Genomic DNA, 22666 nt, shown 5'->3' on the forward strand with positions numbered 1-22666 from the left:
TGACTTTGTAAAACCAGGAAGAAGACTAACATTTTTTAAGCTCCTGTTGTTTTCAACAGCATTATAGGTACACAACATTACACATTTTTCTAAAGGCTGACCTAAAAGACATTTATAAACAGAAAAATGTCTCAGGGATAGTACTTAGAAATTAAGAAGTACAAAAAAAAACAATGGAGAAAGATATATCTTGCCAGAACTTAACATTTATTCACTCAGTGGCTGGAAAAATTAAAAGGAAAAATGAGGAACTTGTCAGTGAAAATAACATCAGTTTACAAATACGCAATCACCTCAGGTTTGCTTATCTGCGTTTATCAGACATGATCTATGTGTGAGCCAGGATACTGCGAACACTTTTAAACTGACTATCTTAACACCGGTGTTCAAACACAGCATGAATGAGCCAGTCCACATACTTTTGGCAGTGGCAGTACAAAAAGATTACATACTGTTGACAAATGCTCCTTAATGTAAATGTCAGCTCCTAAGGCTGTACACCGAGCTCCAGAGTTTAAGATCACAATATCAAGAGCTCTGTTACTGAGCAGGTGTGATAACAACTTAAGTGGCACTGAGGAAGAAACCCAGATTCAAGAACCACTACTCCAGAGGCATCAGACGCTGGGCACATACACCACTCTGCTGCCACTACTCCACGGGAAAGGAGTGCAGCAAAAAGGAAGTTTGAAGGCAATATTTATAGAATGCTTTTCATTTATAAGAAAAGAATATGAACACATGATTTACAGTTTAAAACAATGCCCTAAAACTGAAAACATTACACTTCTCAGATTATTTAACTTGGATGGATCTTCCTTTAGTATAAATCTTCTGTGGATGGTTCATACTTGTACTATACCAAACAAACCTTGAAAGTCATACCTATTGTTTACGTGCCAAAATTAATGCAGAACAAATCTGCATAATCTCACTATCAAGCTAACCAGACAACCTATCATGTACTGAATTGATAATGATATGACAAACTGTAATTTGTAATAATAATAAAAAAGAATAGTAGCAATTAAAAACTATGACCAAAATTAATGAAAAAAACCAGTCAAGTATGAAACAAAAATTGCAATGAACTCAATACTATGATAAAATTCTTCCTAGAAAAATGCTAGAATTCCAGTTATTTACAAGTACACTTGAACAATGGAAGATTTGTAACATCATTAGAATCCTCAGCAAACTTCTTTACATACTAATTTCAGTCTGAATACCAAATTTTAATAACCCCTTACCTGCTAATTAGCACCAAGTCCCTAGATACATGAAGAAATGAAAGTTTAAGGAAAGGGATATAATTTCATCTTCAGAACAAAGGACTAGAACTTTTGGATCCTTCCAGGGCCACCCTGAAAATCCTTAAGGTCCACTATGCCCTGCAGAACCACTCATTTAAACAACATTTTCAGCCCAAGATAAACTCTACCTCCCTTCCCACCTCAACCTCTACCCCACCCCTCAAGGACAGGATTTCAAAACCAAGATGTAAATGGAAAATAACCATTGGAACTACATTAGAAATGTACATAAGGCATTATACTTAAAATATCTTACACATTGCTTTGCAGTTTACAAAACTCTTTTATATGCGTTATTTCACTCATATAATCCATCATGAAAAGATTAAATCTCCATTTAATTAGTTTTTTAAATTTTCTTCAATTGAAATTTAGTTGACATACAATATTATGTTTGCTTCAGGTGTACAACACAGTGACCTGACGATCAACTACACTGTGAAATGATCACCATGGTAAGTCCAATAACCACCTGTCACCATATAAAATTATTATAAATTGCTGACTTCGCTCCTTAGGCTACACGTTATGTCCCCGCGACGTGCTCACGTCGTAACCAGCAGTTCTCACCACTGGAGGCCCCTCGCCTACTGCACTCGACCCCCTCTGGCGACCAGCAGGCCTGCTCTCCCTAAGTCTGTCTCTGTTTTTAGATCCCACGTGTAAGTGAGATCATATGGGACTTGTCTTTGTCTGACTTATTTCACTTAAGGAAATTATCTCTGTATTTAAAGATGAGAAGCCCAATGTCAGAAAGTTAAGTAACTTGCTCTAGGTCAAGTTAGACATTCAGTTAAGTGGCGGAGGACTTCCTGTTCTTATTTCTAGGTCTCTGTACCTTCCAGCTACCACAGGCCAAGTCTAGAAATCTAATGAAGAGTGCAAAAAGGCTTTGCAAAACTAAAAAGAACTAGAAGGATCTTTTTATGAAGAGTGCTCATCATTCACTGACACACCAGTGAAATACCTATGACCATGGGCCGTGAGGACTCTGCAAAGAGGCCCAGGTGATTTTTCACATGCAGCAAGCTGAGAACTTATGAGCTACACAAGGTAATACAAATGGCAACAGTGTATTACAAACATGTTTTCAAGTATCAATTCAGTTTTACATTTTTCCTTTCATATGAATTAATCATCACTCCTTAATTAGACATATTGTGATAGTTTAATAAAGCTAAAGTGCTGACTTTAAAAAAGATCACAGTATCAGCTGTAAAAGATGTATAACTATGCATAAGACTAATTACATGAAAATATGTTGTTCTGTTTTTTCGTAATTCTATTCTAGTCGATATTTAGAATATTCAATTTGAAAGTACAGCCTTCAGTCTGTGCTATTAAGAACATTTAAAAATCATTATCTTCAACTGGAAAGGAAGGAAAAAATCGAACAATATTGCATTTAAACAATATTACATTTAAGTAGCATTCATTTGAAGAAGAGGAAGCTTTACTGTGTACTAAACTCAATAAAAATAACAGTAGAGGTAATTAATGGACAAATTAGATGGCAATTAGCACTGAAAATCATCTTTTAAAAAAAATACCGGATATTGGATCAATCTTACCTTTTGTAGACTTGTTGGATTCAACTGAGTTTTGTCAATTATTTTTATTGCAACCTAGAAAAAAAAATTAATAAATATTTGTGGATTTTAAGAATCTGGTGTGAAAAGTGAAAGTCGCTCAGTCATATCCAACTTTTTGTGACCACATGGACTATACAGCCCATGGAATTCTCCAGGCCAGAATACTGGAGTGAGTAGCCTTTCCCTTCTCCAGGCGATCTTCCCAACCCAGGGATCGAACCCAGGTCTCCTGCATTGCAGGCAGATTCTTTACCAGCTGAGCCACAAGAGAAGCCCAAGAACACTGGAGTGGGTAGCCTATCCCTTCTCCAGCGGATCTTCCCGACCCAGGAATCCAACCAGGGTCTCCTGCATTGCAGGCAGATTCTTTACCAACTGAGCTATCAGGGAAGCCCAAGAATTTGGTAATCATAGATTAATTGGTAACAGTTTTGTAAACACCCACACGCGAGACATTGTTAAAAAACAAGTAAACAAACCTTAAAAACTTAAAACTCAAATAGCTACAATTATTTAACATTTTATAAATATTTTATAATTGACAAGAGAGGCTTCATACAAATATGGGTACACATTTTACATTTAAATATACAAAGGGGAAAGAAACCTCCCAGAAACCACACCAAAAGGGGGAGAGATTATATAATGAAATTATTCATCATTTTTATCTAACTTGGGATCCAAATTGAATTCCAGCTGAGCTATTTCAAATACTAAAAGATGATACCATTAAAGTGCTGCACTCAATATGCCAGGACATTTGGAAAACTCAGCAGTGGCCATGGGACTGGAAAATGTCAGTTTTCATTCCAATCCAAAAGGCAGGCAACGCAAGGAATGTTCAAACTGCCGCACAACCGCACTCATCTCACACGCTAGCAAAGTAATGCTCAAAATTGTCCAAGTGAGGCTTCAACAGTATGTGAACCAAGAACTTCCAGATGTTCAAGCTGGATTTAGAAAAGGCAGAGGAACCAGAGATCAAATTGCCAACATCTGTTGGCTCACAGAAAAAAACAAGAGAATTCCAGAAAAACATCTACTTCTGCTTTACTGACTACACCAAAGCCTTTGACTATGTGGATCACAAAAAACTGTGGAAAATTCTTAAAGAAATAGGAAAACCAGACCACCTTACCTGCCTCCTGAGGAACCTGTATGCAAGCCAAGAGGCAAAAAGAATGGAACACGGAACAATAAAGCGGTTTAAAATTGGGAAAGGAGTATGTCCAGGCTGTATACTGTCACCCTGCTTATTTAACTTATATGCAGAGTACACCATACAAAATGCTGGGCTGGCTCAATCACAAGCTGGAATCAAGACTGCCAGGAGAAGTAACAACAACCTCAGATATGCAGATGATACCATTCTAATGGCAGAAAGTGAAGAGGAACCTCTTGATGAAGAGGAGTATCTTGATGAAGGTGAAAGAGGAGAGTGAAAAAGCTGGCTTAAAACTCAATATTCAAAAAGCTAAGATCATGGCATCACTTCATTGTAAATAGATGGGAAAAGTGGAAACAGTGACAGATTTTCTTTTCCTGGGCTCTAAAATCACTGTGGATGGTGACTGCAGTCATGCAACTAAAAGACGCTTGCTCCCTGGAAGAAAAGCAATGACAAACCTAGACAGTACTTTAAAAAGTAGAGACATCACTTTAACAACAAAGGTCCATATAGTCAAAACTGTGGTTTTTCTGGTAGTCATGTAGGGATGTGAGAATTGGAACATAAAGAAGGCTGAGCACCCAAGAACTGGTGCTTTCGAACTGTGGTGCTGGAGAAGACTCTGGAGAGTCCCTTGGACTGCAAGGAGATCAAACCAGTCAATCCTAAAGGAAATCAACCCTGAATTTTCATTGGAAGGACTGATGCTGAAGCTCCAATACTTTGCCCACCTGATGCAAAGAGCTGACTCATTCGAAAAGAACCTCATATGGGGAAAGACTGAGGGCAGGAGGAGAAGGGGGTAGGAGAGGATGAGGTGGTTAGATGGCATCACCAACTCTATGGACATGAGTTGAGCAAACTCCGGGTGACAGTGAAGGACACGGAAGCCTGGCGAGCTGCAGTCCATGGGATTGCAACGAGTTAGACATGACTTAGCGACTGAACAAAATGGATACCCAAAACTAGGGGCTACAGACAGCAAGGAGGGGGGATGAGATGACGACAGGGGACGGAAGGGGACATAAGCGAACAGAGAGGCTGCACCATGAACTAAGGAGCACATATGATTAACCCAGCTTTACAACTGAGGTCCAGAACAACAAATGATCTTACCCCATACTGACAAGGCTGTGTTCCTACCACGTGTCCCTCAGAACACAGATTCAAAGATTCTTTGTCAACAGTTCTTGCACTTTTTGATCCCTTTTATATTCTTAAAGATTTTGCTGAACCAAATACAGGTTATATCTATCAATATTTAGGCTTCCTCACTGGCTCAGCAGTAAAGAATCCACCTGCAATGCAGGAGCCGCAGGAGATGTGTGTTCTATCCCTGGAACAGGAAGATTCCCTGGAGAAAGAATTGGCAATCCACTCCAGTATTCTTGCTTGGGAAATTCCATGGACAGAGGAGCCTGGTGGGCTACAGTCCATGGGGTAGCAAAGAGTCAGACACAACTTAGCGATTAAACAACAACAACAGCAAAAAGACAAATACTGTATACTTCCACTCATGAGGCTCCTAGAATATTCAAAACCATCGAGATAGAAAACAGAACGTTGGTTGCCAGGGGCTGGGGAGAAGAGGGAATGGCGAATTTAATGGGTATAGTTTCAGTTTCACAAGATGAAGAGTTCAGGAGATGAATGGCGGTGATGGCGGCACAACATTACAGATGTACTTAACATGGCTGAAATACACATTTTAAAACGGTTAGTACATTTTATACTATGCGCATGTTATCACAACAAAAAACTGAAAAAGTCCACTGCATGTTAATATAAATAACATTTGAATGAAATTCTCACATATCCTCCTGTAGTCAATTGGTTATTATATCACGTCACACTGCGTCTGGAAAATTCTATTTTACACTTGTGGAAAGAAGCAAATAATGTCTTAACAGTATTACCAAAATAGTTTTGATTTTGCAGACCCCCATTAAAATGATCTCAGAACACCTAGAGGGGTTCACATTCCTACTTCAAGAACCCTGTACTACTCATATTAATGCTTTTTAAAAAAAAACTGCTTAACTTGGTTTAAAGCCTTCATCTGCCCATGTATTTGATTACTTCCTAGGACTCTATTAGCCTCCTAATGAGCTAAAGAAAGGCATCCAGTGAGTGTGACCCTGGAGTGGAAGAAACCCACCACCCCTTCACCCCTGCCTGGGAGGAAAAAAATCAGAATTGGTGGAGGAGGAGAGAGTTAATGAGTGTACGTCTGAAAAAGCAAAGTCGAAATTCTAATTTTGTATTCGGAAAATTTAAGTCTTGATGGAAACTAAATAAAGCAAAAGGAAATATTGGCTTCTGACGTATGCAAACGATGGCCACCTTGTGCGTAGCTCAGCTGGGGAGAGGACGTCCTATTATAGCTCCAGCACACAACCTGTACACAGGAAGCAGGCAATGAACGCTTACCGCAGTGACCCGAGGCCTTGAACAATCGCATCAGTAACCACAGACACATCAGAGATGGAGACAGAACAGTGAAGAACAGGGTTTCTGATGTTTTAGCAAACATCAGTGTGGTTTTAAAATTACAATAAGTCAAGGGACTTCCTTAACAGTCCAGTGGTTAAGACTCTGCACTTCCACTGCAGGGGGCATGGGTTCGACTCCTGGTTGGGGAAATAAGATTCCACATGCCAGGTGGCGTGGCCAAAAACCCCCCACAAACTTTCCTTTAGTAAGTAACTTTATGTGGTATACCCGGATCTGCCCATTTCCAAAGAAACCCCTTCGATAACACTGTTTCTGGCCACAATCCTGCTTTCTTCCTTCTTCGCACATCCAAATCCACCATAAATTCTGTCTTTCCAGTTCAATTTCTATTCTCCTCAGAGGCCTCTTGTTCACTCATTTCTTCTGCCTCTGCTCAGTATCCACCTTCTAGAGATTCCGTTCTGATTCTGTTAGTACACATTTTCATTTTCAAGTACTGCTGTTCAAATAGTATCTAAAGCAAAAACAGTTCAAAATATGCTGCATTCAGCTAAATCTAACTGTGCAAGAGAGGCTTTATCAGAAGCAAGTGTCCTCGGTTAACACGATGTGTGCATGTGCGGCAATGAAAGCTGAAGGGAAGCTCCTAATCCCATCTTCCTTCCAGTTCCCTGCTGGGATGACTCAACCACCAAATAACCTAGGCCCAGAGCTGGGGCCAGGAGAAGGGCTCCGAGCTGAGAAAGCTGGAGACCAGACAGACCGCTCAGTCATTCCCAAGGTTGTAGAGGGTGTGTGTGTATGGGTGTGTGCGAGGGTGAGCGCACACACGCACAACACAAGCCACGGGGGTTCACTAGGCAAGGGAACACAAGTGTCCCTGCCACTTGTGTAAAGTTCCGGGAAATTCCATTTGTTCCCCCTGATGCCTAAAGCAAACTGGAAAATTACAAAAGAGGAATAAAAGAGAGCTCACGTGTAAGAAAGGCTTCCCTCAACGTTCCTCAAATCAAGAGAGTCCAACAAACTCATGGCAAACACCCACTGGAGAAAAACCCTTATCTTCTAGTTCCCGCCAATTAACTACTGGTCAAAAGAGCCTTATACCCTGCTTCCGACGGGTGTTAAAGCATTACAACTACTAGAAGAGCAGGGGACAGCAAGACTCCCAAGTCCTTTAAGAGGACACAGTAATCCAGAAGAATGGCATATTAGTCAGCTCAGGCTGTCACAGCAAAAATACCACAGACGGAGTGGCTTAAAGAGCAGAAATTTATTTTCTCACAGTTTGGGAAGCTGGACGTCAGAGATCGCGGTGCCAGCACAGGTAGTTCCCTCTTGGCGAGCAGATGCTCACCTTCTCTCTGTGTCCTTACAAGGCAGAAAAAGCAAGCAAGCTCTCTGGTGTCTCTTATAAGCACACTAATCCTATCAGATCAGGTGCCTACCCTTATGACCTAATTTAACCTAATTATTTCTACAAAGGCTCTATCTCCAAATAAGCTTTTAACATCTGAATTCTGGGGGACACAATTCAGTCCACAGCAATGGAGAACAAGCCTATCAACTTCAAATTAAAACCTAACAGTACACAACAAAATGAGTGAATGTCACAAGCACAAGGTAGACTAAAAGAGGCACCCAAATTAATAAATACTGTATGATTCCATAAGTTTAAGAGGAAAACAAACAGAATACTCTGTGGTGTTTCAGAAGTCATTATAGTGGTTATCTCAGGGGGAGGAAAGTGAAATGATTAGAAGGAGGTAGAAGGGAGGACTTCTGGGGTTCAAGTCATGGTATATTTTTGCCCTGGGTCATGGTTTTGCAAATACTTATATTTTTTTCTGGATGTGTGTACTATATTTCAATATGGAGTTTAATTTTTTTAAAGTCAGTGATGACTTACAAAACTATAGTTGAAAAGCCAATAGTTAATGATGCCTAAAATTGAAAGATAATTTAGAATAAAACCTAAAGATCAGTTTAAAAGGCTGAAAGAGGCCGTCTTAGAGGAGATTAGGGGATCGGGGCGGGGCCAGGGAACACTTAAAAAAAAACAAACAAGCATTGATTGTTTAAACTGTGTAATATATAATTAACTTGAATAAAAAAAACTAAAGGGCTTCCCTGATAGCTCAACTGGTAAAGAATCCACCTGCAATGCAGGAGACCCCCATTTGATTAAAAAGCTCTTTTGCACCCAGAGTGAGGACATTCAGTTAAAGATGGCGCACTAATCGTGTGTGTTCTCTCTTCTCCCATCTGACAGTCCAATTAAACACTAAGGACAAAATGATAAAAAAAATGGCAAAGAGAATGGGAGAGGTGGCACCAGCAAACAAGAGACCTGAAACACTTTCTGGCAGACAGAATCAGAGGCACGCACAGCAGGGCACACACAAGCCTGGAGTGTGCTCAAGGAAGGACACAATCCAGGAAAAACTTCACTGACCAGAGGAAACAATTCAAGGCTGTGTACATGAAGGTCCCAGAGAAAGGCCAACTTTCATCCCGGCCACCGTGACACTCAGCCAGCCAACTCCACACACCTCATGTAAAGAGCTCTCAGTGAGCTTCTGACTCCTCCACTCCTGAAAATGTTTTCAAGACTAAGACACTCGAGTTCAGTCAGTTCAGTCGCTCAGTCGTGTCTGACTCTTTGCGACCCCATGGATAGCAGCACGCCAGGCCTCCCTGTCCATCACCAACTCCCAGACTTTACTCAAACTCATGTCCATGGAGTCGGTGACGCCATCCAACCATCTCATCCTCTGTCGTCCCCTTCTCCTTTTGCCTTCAATCTTTCCCAAAGCCTACAATCTTTTCTAATATTCCTTCCCGTGTATCTGCTGTCACAAGAAAACATCAATAACAATTAAGCCTCCTCCTCTTTTCAAAAAAAGACAGCTGATTCACATTATTCATGGTAATTGCATTCTATAAATTCACTGTGAACACTGAATTAGTGGATACTGAACCACTGTTTCTAGCAGAAAAGAGGTTCCTGTGAGCCCCTGGTCATAACATTTTCATCAACTGACCAATACATAACCTTGTTGTATGTGTGTTTCTGTTTAAGGACATCTCATTTACTATATGTTATTGATTTATTAACACTGAACAGCACTATCTAACTCATGCATAAATGAAGCTTATCTAACAAATATATTTTCTCTATAAGGCATTCACAGCCTCTGCCCTTTGAAACACTGGCTAGTACCTTAGCCCTATAGTTGGCGGTCATTTTAAACAGCAAAATCACCATCAAAATGCACAAAAATGTGGAAAATATGGACTAAATAACCACAAAATAGGCATTTGTTTATAGTATGAAAGCTGAAAGAAGCCCAAGTGTTACCTTGTTGGACCTCAGCAGGGGAAACACACATAAAACTATTCAAACTTTTCACTGCTCTAGGCATGGCCAAAAAAGACTGCAAAAGCACTGCTGGTATTGATTTGGGGATTGCAAATAAATTTTGGAGAGTATGTAAATTCGCAAATATGGAATTTGTGAATAATGAGATTTACTAGTGGGTCTGTTCTGAAGATGGACAGTGGTGATGGTTGCAAACAATATAAATGTATTTAATGCCACTGAGCTGCATATTTAAAAACAGCTAAAATGGTAAATTTTGTTATGTATATTTTATCACAATAAAAAAGTGTCACAATTATGTAATTAAGTGCTTTTTAATTTGTAGGAACCAGGTTTATGTGAAGTTTTTTTCTTTCTCTGCACATTAACTGTAAATATTCCACAATAAACCACCATCATCTGTATGCTTTTTAGTTACTTGTTATTATTACACTGCTAAGGCTATCTTTTACCATTCTGCTTGCTTACCTCCAAATCTGCTACTATTATTTCCAACTAAAGCAAACTGTTCAAAATATTCTTCTTGTGTGTCAACAGTTGTTTTGAAGAAACAGTCCATTAATCACTGCCCCCATCCCAGCAATGACTACTTATTGAGTTTCACCAGAGCAGCAAAGGGCAATACCCGGAACCACCTGAGAGATAACGAGGTCCTCCTTTCTTTGTTCGCTCCTTATCTGAGGGGGGCCAGATTTTCTTCATACACTTCAACCAGAAGCACATACCAAAATTGTCTGAATGCAAAGCAGACATAAAAATACAGCTACCTTCTATTAAACGAGATATTAAAGTGAATTGCAAAAAATTAAAACAATGTCATTCTTCTTTGTAATTTGTTTTGGAAAATAAGTCATTTTTCATAAAAATAATATGTTATTTATGTTAACAAGTAAAAGGTCTATTATTTTTAATGAATTAATATATATTTTAAGTTTCTTAGTGCTAACTTCTAAAACAGTGAACAGTAATAGATGTAACTCATACAAACAAAAGCTTGTTTTGAGTCCTCAATTTAAAAAGTTTAATGGAGTTGTGAGATAAAAAAATTTGAAAACTACTGTTCAAATCAATGAAACTGCATATAACCACTGAAACCTACAATTTATGATTATGCAGCATCAGGGAAAACTGTTAAGGATAAAATTCTGAAGGGAAAAAATCAGCATACAAAATCAGGGCCAAAAGTATGTTGAAAAAATATATAGGATATGATATACCAAAATAATGGTATTCTGAATATTTTGACTGTGGGAATTTTTTCCTCTCTGATCTCCAAACTTTCCATAAGCTGTTAACACAGTCTTTACACACACAAAAAGTTGTAACTAAAATGTCAAGAAGTTTAGCACATTCAAGGATGAAAAGCTGAGGTTTTATTCTTACAACCAACAACAAATACTAATCGAGTGCTCATAAGCCAAGGACAAACGAGGTTCAAGATTGAAATCTTCCTCCCGCTCCTCTCTGGTTCCTCTAGTGCAGGGGAGGGCACAGACTGACAGTAAAAGCACACAGTCACCAAAAGGGCAGGAACAAGCTGAGAAGACAACAGTGGGAAATATATTTCAGGAAGTTTCTAAAGGAGGGGGGGGGGGGAAGAACACTATAACCAGAAACAATGTGATTCCCACCACAGCTTGGAAAGGGCTCCAGACCTGGAGGTCCCAGGTGACAGGAGCTGCTGGGCTAATTCCAAAGTCAAAAGTCTGCATAAAGAACGCTGCTGCTCCTCAGCCCAACCAATGACCACTGATTCCAGAAGTTAAAGAGGCCCTGGACTCGGAGTCAACAAGCCAGGAGAGGGCAGGAGTGAGGCATGGAGAGGAAAAGGGGGGGATTAAGTGTCAGACCGCCACTGAGGAGGGGTGGGACCGCGGAGCCTCCCAAACTGAACAGAGGATTCTTAATCTAGAGAACAGAAGGGTCCCAGAGTAGATATCTAAAGGCAGAGATACCTGGGTCCTTCAATAAAAGCACTGGACAACTCCCAAATGAAAGTGGTCAAACATATTCTACGCATGCAAACCCAGCTTCTGATCAGCTTCTTAGGGTTCCACCTAAGACAGACAGACAGACAACCAGGACTTACCAGATTCCAAATGAAGTCTCTAAGAAAGACACCAAGAAAGAATCCCAGCGAAAAGAGAAACAATGTAGGGAACAAGAACAACAAAAAGAATAATGGAGTTAACAGAAGAAACAGCACTGACACCAGAACTGGACACATAAAGACAAATAATCAGAGAATAAGAAAGAACTGGGGGGAGGAGGAGGACACCCACAGGAACTCACACACATTTAAGAGGAAGACTGGAAGAGACAGATATCTCCCAGAAAGCAAAACAGAAAACAAAACAAAACGAAACCCCAGAAACTCTAAAAAATCAAGGCTCTTGAGAATTCACTGGTGGTCCAGTGGTTAGGCCTCAACACTTTCACTGCCAGGGCCCAGGTTCAATCCCTGGTCACAGAACTAAGACCCTACAAGCTGTATGGCACAATCAAAAATCATAAAAATCAAGGCCCTTTTCAAGGCTTTCAATCTCTGATTAATTAGAACTCCAAGGAATTCCCTGGTGGTCCAGTGGTTAGGAATCCACACTTTCACTACAGGGGGCACTAGTTCAATCCCTGGTCAGGGAACTAAAGAGCCTGTAAACTGCATGGTATGCCAAAAAAAATCAGAATGACAATTTTTAAACACTAAAATGAGACAATTCTCCAGAAATGAAAGATAAGAATGTTCACACTGAAAGGGCTCAATGAGCACCAAGAATGAAGACCAACTCCTTTGCACTTCACTGTGCAACATCTGAGAGCAAGGATCAACGTGCACAGCCGCTCAGTTGTGTCCAACTCTTTACGACTCTATGGGCTGTAGCCCACCAGGCTCCCCTGTCCATGGGATTTTCCAGGCAAGAATACCGGAGGGGATTGCCATTTCCTCCTCCAGATGGATAACTGAGAAAAGTCCATAAAGCTGCTAGAAAAGAAGAGAAAAAGCTACATTCTGAAGCCATTTACACTGTTAGACTCTAGACTTTACAGCTGCCAATATCGGGAAACTCACTGTGATCTTAACCTTGAGTTTCCCACTCTAACTACCTCCTCTTTCTTTCCCACGCACCCACCCTAAAACCAAGTAACTATCTGAACTCACCAGATCTATGAGCCATTGACCACACCACCTTCTCATGGACTGCCTTCTCGCTCAAGCTCTTCCTTCCTCCTGACATCTGCTGTCTGGCATTGTAATCACTCCCTCCGGTATTCCAAATCAATGTTCTTGCTTAGCTTCCATTTTGCTCCAGTTACTATAACAAAGTCCCCCATCTATGAATGCCATGCCTGCACCTGGTTAACTGAATGTTGCTGTTTAGTTGCTAAATCATGTCTGACTCTGAGACCCCCATGGACTGCAGCTTGCCAGGCTCCTCTGTCCATGGGATTTCCCAGGCAAAAATACTAGAGTGAACTGTCATCCCCTTCTCCAGGAGATCTTCCCAACCCAGGGATTAAACACACGTCTCCTGCTTGGCAGGCAGATTCTTTACCACCGAGCCTAACTGAATGCTGCTGGAGAGTAAACTACAGCCATGCTATTTCCACTTTAAATCTATGTTCAGTAACCTCAGAGAAGCCCTATTAGTTCAGTTCAGTCGCTCAGTCGTGTCTGACTCTTTGCGACCCCATGGACTGCAGCATGCCAGGCCTTAAGGCTTCCTGATAATTCTACTACATTCCTCTAGTCCATTCACTTTCCTGCTAACCTGTTAATTACTGTAAGCGAATAATGGTACTGAGTGATAAAAGAGAAGTGTGCAAATTAAGTCCTGAGTTTAGTTAGAAGCTTTACAGTACTATTTAACTTTTTAAGCTATATGCATGTATTAGTTTTGGAAATAATTTTTTAAGGTAATAAATATAGCCTCAATTAAGTACCAAATGGCATATACAAGTGAGCTCTCCTATAGTTCACGTTCGAGGAGAGATCTCTGGCAGCTTGTGAAAATAACTAGGGAGGAAAATGAACTTGAAAGAAAACTGTAATATTAAAACAAACAATACTGCAGAAACAAAAATAATCTTCAGCTCTGAAAAGCTAGCCAAAAACAAGATGGTAGATGGAACCAATATCCCCAAACTCCAATAGCTGCTTCAATGACAATAATAGGTAGAATGTTCATCAAAGAGCTAAATCAGATGAACTTTATGAGTAGTGCCTTGTATATATACAAGATAAGCATTTTGGTGTCTTTCTGATTGGTTCATGGTCTAAACATTAAGAATCATCCTAGAAACACAGGTCTCATCTACAATGGACTTCTACCACAATTATTCTATTTAAAGACTTGATTACAAACTGTTCTCTAAATGTAAGACGCTCTCTTGGTTGTAACTCATTAATCTAACTTGTCTGTTTATGGAAATTCCCTGGCATTTCTGTGGGAATTGTGTGCAGGAGAAGACTCTTGAAAGACCCTTGGATAGCAAAGAGATCAAATCAGTCAATCCTAAAGGAAATCAACCCTGAACATTCATTGGAAGGACTGATGCTGAAGCTGAAACTCCGATACTTTGGCCACCTGATGCCAAGAGCTGACTCTCTGGAAAAGACCCTGATGCTGGCAAAGATTGAAGGCAAGAGGAGAAGGGGGTGGCAGAGGATGAGATGGTTAGACAGCGTCACTAATTCAATGGACATGAATCTGAGCAAACTCTGTGATCCAGTGGAGGACAGAGAAGCCTGGTGTGCTGCATCCCACGGGGCTGTGAAGAGTCAGACACGACTTATCACCTGAACAGCAACAAACCACCGTCTCACATTCCCTCTGACCCAGAACTTCCAGACATCTAGGAATTTATTCTACAGAAACACTCTTAATAAAGGACAGGAAGTTACGTTTATGCAGATGTTTGTAACAGCAAAAAATTCAGACATCACCCAATGCCCACCAATACAGGTGAACTACGGTGCCAGCACACATAGAAGACAGCATCCCATTAAACAGAGTGAGTCAGATCTAGAAGCCTAAAACCCAGACGTGAGCAAGATGTGATGGAGGGCTTGCTAAGAAAAATGACAATTATGTCCTTTCTTGTTAAAATAAACAAAAAATTACTGTGTATATAAGAAACTGTGGTAATGTATACCAAACTGCTGAAAGTGATCCTCTGAGAAGAGAGAAAGTTTAAGGAATTTTATTTTCTACATAATGAATTTCTATAATGTTTATGTTTTACATGATTCTGGGTAAGAACTACAATAGGAGAAAAAAAAGTAAAATCAATTTTTTCAGACCTCAAAAAAAAAAAAGTGTTTTAAGTTCGCCACTCTCTAGTAAAATTCAAGCATTTCTGGAGAGAACATACTAGACGTAAACATGGAGAGCCTCACTCCAGCACACGCAAGTCACGTAAAAGGGGACGGGTCTGTCTGTCTCACTCCTCTTTCAGCCCACCACCTCTATCTGTGTAAGGAAGCTGGCCAAGTAACCATCTGAGACTGGTTGGGGGAAATCAACTCAGAGGTTCTGTTCCTTATTTCAAAAAGTCTGGATCTAGGGCAGCAATTCATGTTATTTACTGATTGCAAAAGCAGTCCCGGCATCGCTATGGAGTCTTAACCAGGGAACTGTCACTAACATTGAGATGAAATGTGAAGAGGCAAATTTTTAGTTAGAGTCTTTACTTAAGACTGCAGTTAGAACAGATCAATGATGTACAACCTTCTTCAGGCCCCAGAACACAGAGGAAGTTAGGATATTTGTGGGGCAAACTGTAGCAAATGCAGGGTGGGTCCCCTCCAGCAGGCCCTTGCACAGTGGACTGCAGGCCTCAGTACATTTCAACACCGCCTTGGCACATGTATCAGGAGGCTCTGCTACACTCCAACCATTTCTTTAAAAGTTTCCTTCAAAAGTAACATTAAGTTCATTCAATAAATATTTATTAAGTACAGGGGGAGAATGCTGCTGCTGCTGCTAAGTCGCTTTAGTCGTGTCCGACTCTGTGCAACCCCACAGACAGCAGTCCACCAGGCTCCGCCGTCCCTGGGATTCTCCAGGCAAGAATACTGGAGTGGGCTGCCATTTCCTTCTCCAGTGCATGAAAGAGAAAAGTGAAAGTGAAGTCGCTCAGTCGTGTCCGACTCTTAGCGACCCCATGGACTGTAGCCTACCAGGCTCCTCTGTCCATGGGATTTTCCAGGCAAGAGTACTGGAGTGGGAGAATGGATGCATGTATATGTATGGCTGAGTCCCTTCACTGTTCACCTGAAACTATCACAACACTATTTGTTAATCGGCTATATCCCGATATAAATAAAAGTTTTTTAAAAAAATTTATTAAGTACTTAATAAGGCTTCCCTGGTGGCTCAGTGGTAAAGAATCCATCTGTCAATGCAGGTGACGCGGGTTCGATCCCTGGTCTCGGAAGATTTCCTGGAGAAGAAAAAAGCAATCCACTCCAGGAAAATCCACTGCCTGGAAAATCCCATGGACAGAGGAGCCTGGGCGTTACAGTCCATAGAGTCGAAGAAGAGTCAGACACAACTTATCGACTAAACAATGAGTGCCTACTATGTGCCAAGTGTGCTGAAGTGCTGATGGCTTCCCTACAGATGAGAGGGGAAGACAGGTAAATAAGCAATTTGCAATATAATTGCAAAATAGTAAAACATATTATTTACTTATGTAACTGTAATGGTAAAAATGCTATCTAAGGAAAAAGTATCATGATTTTTAACATGAGTGCCATGACTGGGGAAAGGGAGTCTGTCAATGACTACTTTCCCCAAGAAGTGACTCCAACACAAAAGGATGAAGTGTATTTTAGGCAAGAAACAGCTGGTACAAAGATCTAAATCCAAGAAACTATGTAAAAAAAAAAAAAGGCAGAACAGGGACTTTGCTGGTGGTCCAGCAGTTAAGAATCCACTGTTCAGTACAGAGGTCACAAGTTTGATCCCTGGTTGGGAAACTAAGACCCCTCGTGCCGCAGAGCGACTAAGCCTGTGCGCCACAACTAGAGAAAAGCCTGCACCCCAGCAAATGGCCCATGTGTCTCAATGAAGACCCAGCGTAGCCAAAACCCAAAAACACCAGAACAGTTCTGTGCTGCACAAAAAGAATGTGAGGAGGGAGTTAACTAAGGAGCAGTTTTAATCGAAGTGTTTTTGATAAACATGGAATGTGGTTGAGCAGAAAGCAAATATGACAAAAATTAGGAAAGCATGTGCCTTTCTACATAATAACCTATCAAACATAAGCTATGAGATAAATGTTTGGGAAGATGAAGACACTTCTTGAGAATAAATCTATAAAAACAGTCAACACTTGATTTTTCCAAGTACCACGAGCTTGTAATGAAGTTAAATATTTTTACTGTGGTGGTAGACATTTACAACTGAAAAAGAACACTACCTCTTTATAAAAGCAAAGACCATTCAAACACTCAATATGTAATCTTTACAACAGGTAAAGAAATGAGAAAGTAAAAGAACTCCCAGGATAACTAATATATAAGCTTCCTAGTCTTAAAAAATATGTTTAATTAGCTTACAGAAAGCCCAAATATATACATTGTGTTCTTCTTTCTCTCACATGGAAATAAACAGAAAAGTGTATTAACAGTGCTCGCCTCAGCAGCACATATACTAAAATTGGAACGATACAGAGATTAACATGGCCCCTGCGCAAGGATGACACGCAAATTCGTGAAGCGTTCCATATTTTTCAATATTGTAAAGTAATTAGCCCCCAACTAAAATAAATAAATAAATTTATTTTTTAAAAAAAGTGTATTAACAGAAATCAAGCATACTTTGTTACTTACCTCTCTGCCTGTAAGGATGTGTCTTGCCAACTTCACTTTTGCAAAATTCCCCTTGCCGATAGTTTTTAACAGCCTGTAGTTTCCAATGTGAGGCTGTTCATCTGCACAGGAAGCTATAGAGTTTCTACACCGTGCTCCAGAGCGCCCAGCGCGAGAGGTAACTTCTTGCCGCCCATCTCCATGTGACGTGTGCTACAGTAAAATAGACAACAAAGGGCAGGAAATGAGGAACCCACAGTAGCTGACAAAGTTTAAGAGTCTCTAGTTGAAGAAACAAAACATCACTGCTTTAATTTTAATCCCAATACATATGGCACTTTAAGGGGACTTGCCCATGTGATATAAACTCATGAGGAAAATAAAATGCTGAGAAGAGAAACACCCGTCTTGAACTTCAACTGGGTGTTCAGATAGATAAGAGATATTTTCTGTATGTGGCTATACCATAAAATAGGAGAAAGACTGCCTTACAGTCATAAAGAACTTAACTTGCCCACATGCTATTAAATAATACCAGCACATATTATACTTAACAAACCTTATGATACAGGTAGAACAGGTAACATCACTGTTCACCAGATGAGGATGCTTTGAGATTTATTCACCACCAAATCACTAATGAGAAATCCAGAGAATATGGATTCCCAACTTCTTTCTAAACTAAGATAATGTGTTTAAAGAAACAGCCAGACTCTAAAGCCCTTGATAGACATTTGTTGAACAGATGAATACACTACTCAATATACTCCAAAAAGGTAAAACAAATCATAAACGCCTCTAACCACGTTAAATAGGGAGGTGCTAGAGTTACAAATGCCTGATGAGGACAGCTCTGCGAGCCTAAGCGACCAGCCGCCTAGCGCTTCCTCTGTCCCCACGAGGGCTCAAAGGCCACCACACCTCACTGCCTCCCTCTCGGGATGACCGCTAACTGCTTCCTCTCCCTCAGGACGCGTCCAGGCACCTTCATTCCTTTCTCTCTTCTAACTTTTTGTCCAGGCAAACGCCCCTTGTTTCTCATGTTCTCTCTCTACGTGCAGGTCAAAACAAGCCTGATTCTAGGTGATAAACATAAAAACCACACTTTGTAACACATTCTTATCAAGGAAAAATGAAAAAAACTAGCATTTTACAGTGAAAGCTTAAGAATTTGTGCCATCAACCTCTGAATTCCTCAAAAGATATCCTTTTCAGAATGTCCACACTAATTTCCATCTACATTTTTATATTCCTCTAAGTAAATCTCTGTCCCTCCTGTACCGAATTTTGAGATAGATTTTCTTCTATTTTAAGTTAAAAAGACTTTTACAAAGTGATTACAAATCTAAACAACTTTATTCCTGTAGCAAAAAGATTCTAATTTTCAAATAAGAATTTTGGGAAAATAGCCCATTACAAATAAGGAATAGCAAGGAGAGATAAGACGTTCAATTAACAAGGCAAAGAAGTAGTGGAAAACAATAGAATGGGAAAGACTAGAGATCTCTTCACGAAAACTGGAGATCAAGAGAACATTTCATGCAAGGATGGGCACGATAAAGGACAGAATGGCAAGGACCCAACAGAAGCAGATTTAGAAGAGGTGACGCGAATACACAGAACTGTACAAAAAAGGTCTTAATGACCAGGATCATCATGATGGTGTGATCACTCACCTAGAGCCAGACGTCCTGGAGTGTGAAATTAAGCGGGCCTTAGGAAGCATTACGGCAAACAAAGCCAGTGGAGGTGATGGAATTCTAGCCGAGCTACTGAAAGATCTTCAAAGATGCTGCTGCTTAAGTGCTACACTCAATATGTTGGCAAATCTGAAAAACTCAGCAGTGGCCACAGGACTGGAAAAGGTCAGTTTTCATTCTAATCCCAAAGAAAGGCAGTGCCAAAGAATGTACATTGTGCACTCATTTCACATGCTAGCAAGGTAATGCTTCAACAGTACATAAATCGAGAACTTCCAGGTATACAAGCTGGATTTAGAAGAGGCAAAGGAACCAGAGATCAAATCCCAGCATCTGCTGGATCACAGAAAAGGCAAGAGAATCCCAGGAAAACACCTATTCTGCCTCACTGACTACGCTACAGCTTCTGACTGTGTGGATCACAATAAACTGTGGAAAATTCTTAAAGAGCTGGGAATACTAGACTACCTTACCTGCCTCCTGAGGATTCTATCTGTATGCAAATCAAGAAGCAAAAGCTATTTAAAATCCTACATGGTTCAAAACTGGGAAAGGAATACGACAAGGAGTAAGTCAAGGCTATATACTGTCACCCTACTTATTTAACTTATATGCAGAGTACATCATGCGAAATGCCTGGCTGGATGAATCACAAGTTGGAATCAAGATTGCAGGGAGAAACAACAACCTCAGATATGCAGATGATACCACTCTAATGGCAGAAAGCGAAGAGAAACTAAAGAGCCTCTTTATGAGCGTGAAAGAGGAGTGAAAAAGCTGGCTTAAAACCCAACATTCAAAAAACAAAGATCACGGCATCCAGTCACTTCATGGCAAATAGAAGGGGAAAAAGTGGAAGCAGTAACAGGTTTTCTTCCCTGGGCTCCAAAAATCACTGCAGATGGTGACTGCAACCATGAAATTCAAAGAGGTTTGCTTCTTCGAAGGAAAGCTATGACAAACCTAGATAGCATATTAAAAAGCAGAGACATCACTTTGCTGACAAAGGTCCATCTAGTCAAAGCTATGGTTTTTTTAGAAGGAAATCAACCCTAAATATTCATTGGAAGGACTGATGCTGAAGCTCCAATACTTTGGCCACCTGATGTGAAGAGCTGACTCATTGGAAAAAAAAGACCCTGATTCTGGGAGACATTGAGAGCAGGAGAAGGGGGCAGGAGAGGATGAGATGGTTGGATGGCATCACCAATTCAATGGACATGAGCTTAAGAAAACTCGGGGAGATAGTGAAGGAAAGGAAAGCATGGCATGCTGCAGTCCATGGGGTCACAAAGAGTCAGACACAACTTAGCGACTGAACAACAACAAAGTATAATTTTAAAATAATTTTAGTAAACATGTTCAATATATGCTTATTTCCAAACTAGACATAAGTTTCATAAAAACAGGGACAGTAATTTACTATTCGTTGTATCTTAGAACAGGAGTTGACATATATAACAGGTACTTAATAAACACTGGAAAGTGAAAAGTGTTAGTTGCTCAGTCGTGCCCAACTCTTTGTGACCCCATGGAAAGCAGCCCACCAGGCTTCTCTGTCCATGGGATTTTCCAGGCAAGGATACTGGAGAGGTTTGCCATCTCCTTCTCCAGGGAATCTTCCTGACCCAGGGATCGAACCTGGGTCTCCTGCACTGCAGGCAGATTCTTTACCAACTGAGCCACAGGGAAGCCTTAATAAATATTGGAATGACTAAATAAACGATATCAAAACACTAATCACTGTAGCATTCAGATGGTTAAATTACAAGAAATTTTTATCTCCCAAGCTTCCTTCTTCTATTCATTCAAATATTTATTGAATGAAAATGTATAATAGATTTTATATAATTATGAGCTGGGCACTGTTCTGAGTGTCAGAAACCCAGCAGTACATAAAACAAAGCCCCTGTAACCATGAGGTGTATGTCACATGGTTTTACTATTTATGCAATGAAAACACAGTTATGAAAATTAAGCTACTATTCAAAATTTTGGTTATAAAAGCTTTTCAAATGCAAACATACACTTTTAATTTATATGTTCATAAATTCAACCCTTCATGAATTAGTTTACAGAAAATTAATTTTCTGGAGTGTGGCACAGTTAAGTAGACAAAATATTAACTTTTGTGCAAATTAACTGTCTTCTACTACATGTAAAATAGAAATATTAGAAGAACCTTAAAATTCATAGGCATGAAGTTTATACCTTTGCTTACTCTCCAATCTACTTATAATAAAAAAATACCTCCTGAGACTTCCCAGGCAGTCTAGTGGTTAAGACCCTGCGCTTCCACGGCAGGGGGCCCAGGTCCATCCCTGGTCAGAGAACTCAGATCCCACATGCTGCGCGAAGCACGGCCAAAACATTAAAAACAGAACACAAACACCCGCCCCAGCCCACAAGCTAACTCCTCAGCACTACATCCACTAGGAGGCACCCCACAGGAGAGGAGAGATGTCTGTCTGTTTCGTTCATTATCAGACAGGCCCATAAACTGTGACAGTGCCTACGACGGTGGCTGAGCAACACACTGTTGCTGCACGAATACTGAGTGAATTCAAGGTCCTCTCTGATCTAATCCATTATTCCTCGGCTGCTACATCACCCACTATTCTCTAGCGTGATCCTCCCTCAGTCTGAGGGCCCTTTGTTCCATTCAAACCTAAGAAAATCCTACTCATTCCCGTATGCGCGAGTCATTTGTCACCATCTTTAAGCAACCTTTCCAGCATCCCAGCAGAACTGCCTTTTCTTTGGACTCCTAATGTACTTTGCTTGTATCTATCTCTATCTCGCTACTTTGTTGTAGACACTTATCCACCACATTACACTGACTTCCTAGAGAAACTCACTCAACTTGAGGTTCCACACAGTCATTTGCCCAAGTCTGGCCAATGAGATATGAGTGAAAGTGAGTATGTCATTTTCATGCTGAAGTATTTATTGACAGTGCCTGACTCTAGCCCTGTGTTCTTCAGTTCTCCTGAATTTAGAATACTGTCCAAAGAGGGAGGGTCATAGGACCAAACGGCATGGAAATGGAGATCAGGCTTCATGGAGTCAATGTTAAGCCACTAAGATTTTGGTCATGTATGTTACCACAGCATAACCTAGCCTACGTAATACACCCTCACGCAAATAAACAATAACACAAACGCAAAAGAAACCTGTATTTTCCCACAAGAGTATAAACTCATATAACAGATTGAAATAGCTGATGTTTGCTAAATTCCAA

General features: G+C 40.4%; 1 protein-coding gene and 1 non-coding gene across 31 annotated transcripts in view; one reads left to right on the forward strand and one right to left on the reverse strand.

Annotated features, from left to right (window-relative positions):
- MARK3 (microtubule affinity regulating kinase 3) overlaps positions 1-22666 on the reverse strand; it is a 102523-nt gene that overhangs the window by 61898 nt on the left and 17959 nt on the right. For 22 of the 30 annotated variants that reach the window (XR_014070896.1, XM_081548648.1, XM_081548643.1 and 19 more), the window contains exons 2-3: positions 17747-17938; positions 2885-2938 (exon numbers count right to left, since the gene is read on the reverse strand). Coding sequence is in view for 22 of the 30 variants with exons in the window: in XM_081548648.1 (XP_081404774.1) it covers positions 2885-2938; positions 17747-17938 (246 nt within the window). In the remaining 8 variants the exon portion in view is untranslated. Of the gene's footprint in view, positions 1-2884; positions 2939-17746; positions 17939-22666 lie in introns of those variants that run through there. The other 8 variants (XM_081548647.1, XM_081548644.1, XM_081548640.1 and 5 more) reach the window with 2 other exon arrangements.
- Positions 17544-17647, forward strand: LOC145530627 (U6 spliceosomal RNA). The gene has a single exon (XR_014071944.1). It is a non-coding gene; the product is annotated as a U6 spliceosomal RNA (small nuclear RNA).

This window comes from Giraffa tippelskirchi, chromosome 12 (genome assembly GCF_054371585.1).
Source record: "Giraffa tippelskirchi isolate mGirTip1 chromosome 12, T2T-mGirTip1v1.2.pri, whole genome shotgun sequence".
Taxonomy (NCBI): domain Eukaryota; kingdom Metazoa; phylum Chordata; class Mammalia; order Artiodactyla; family Giraffidae; genus Giraffa; species Giraffa tippelskirchi.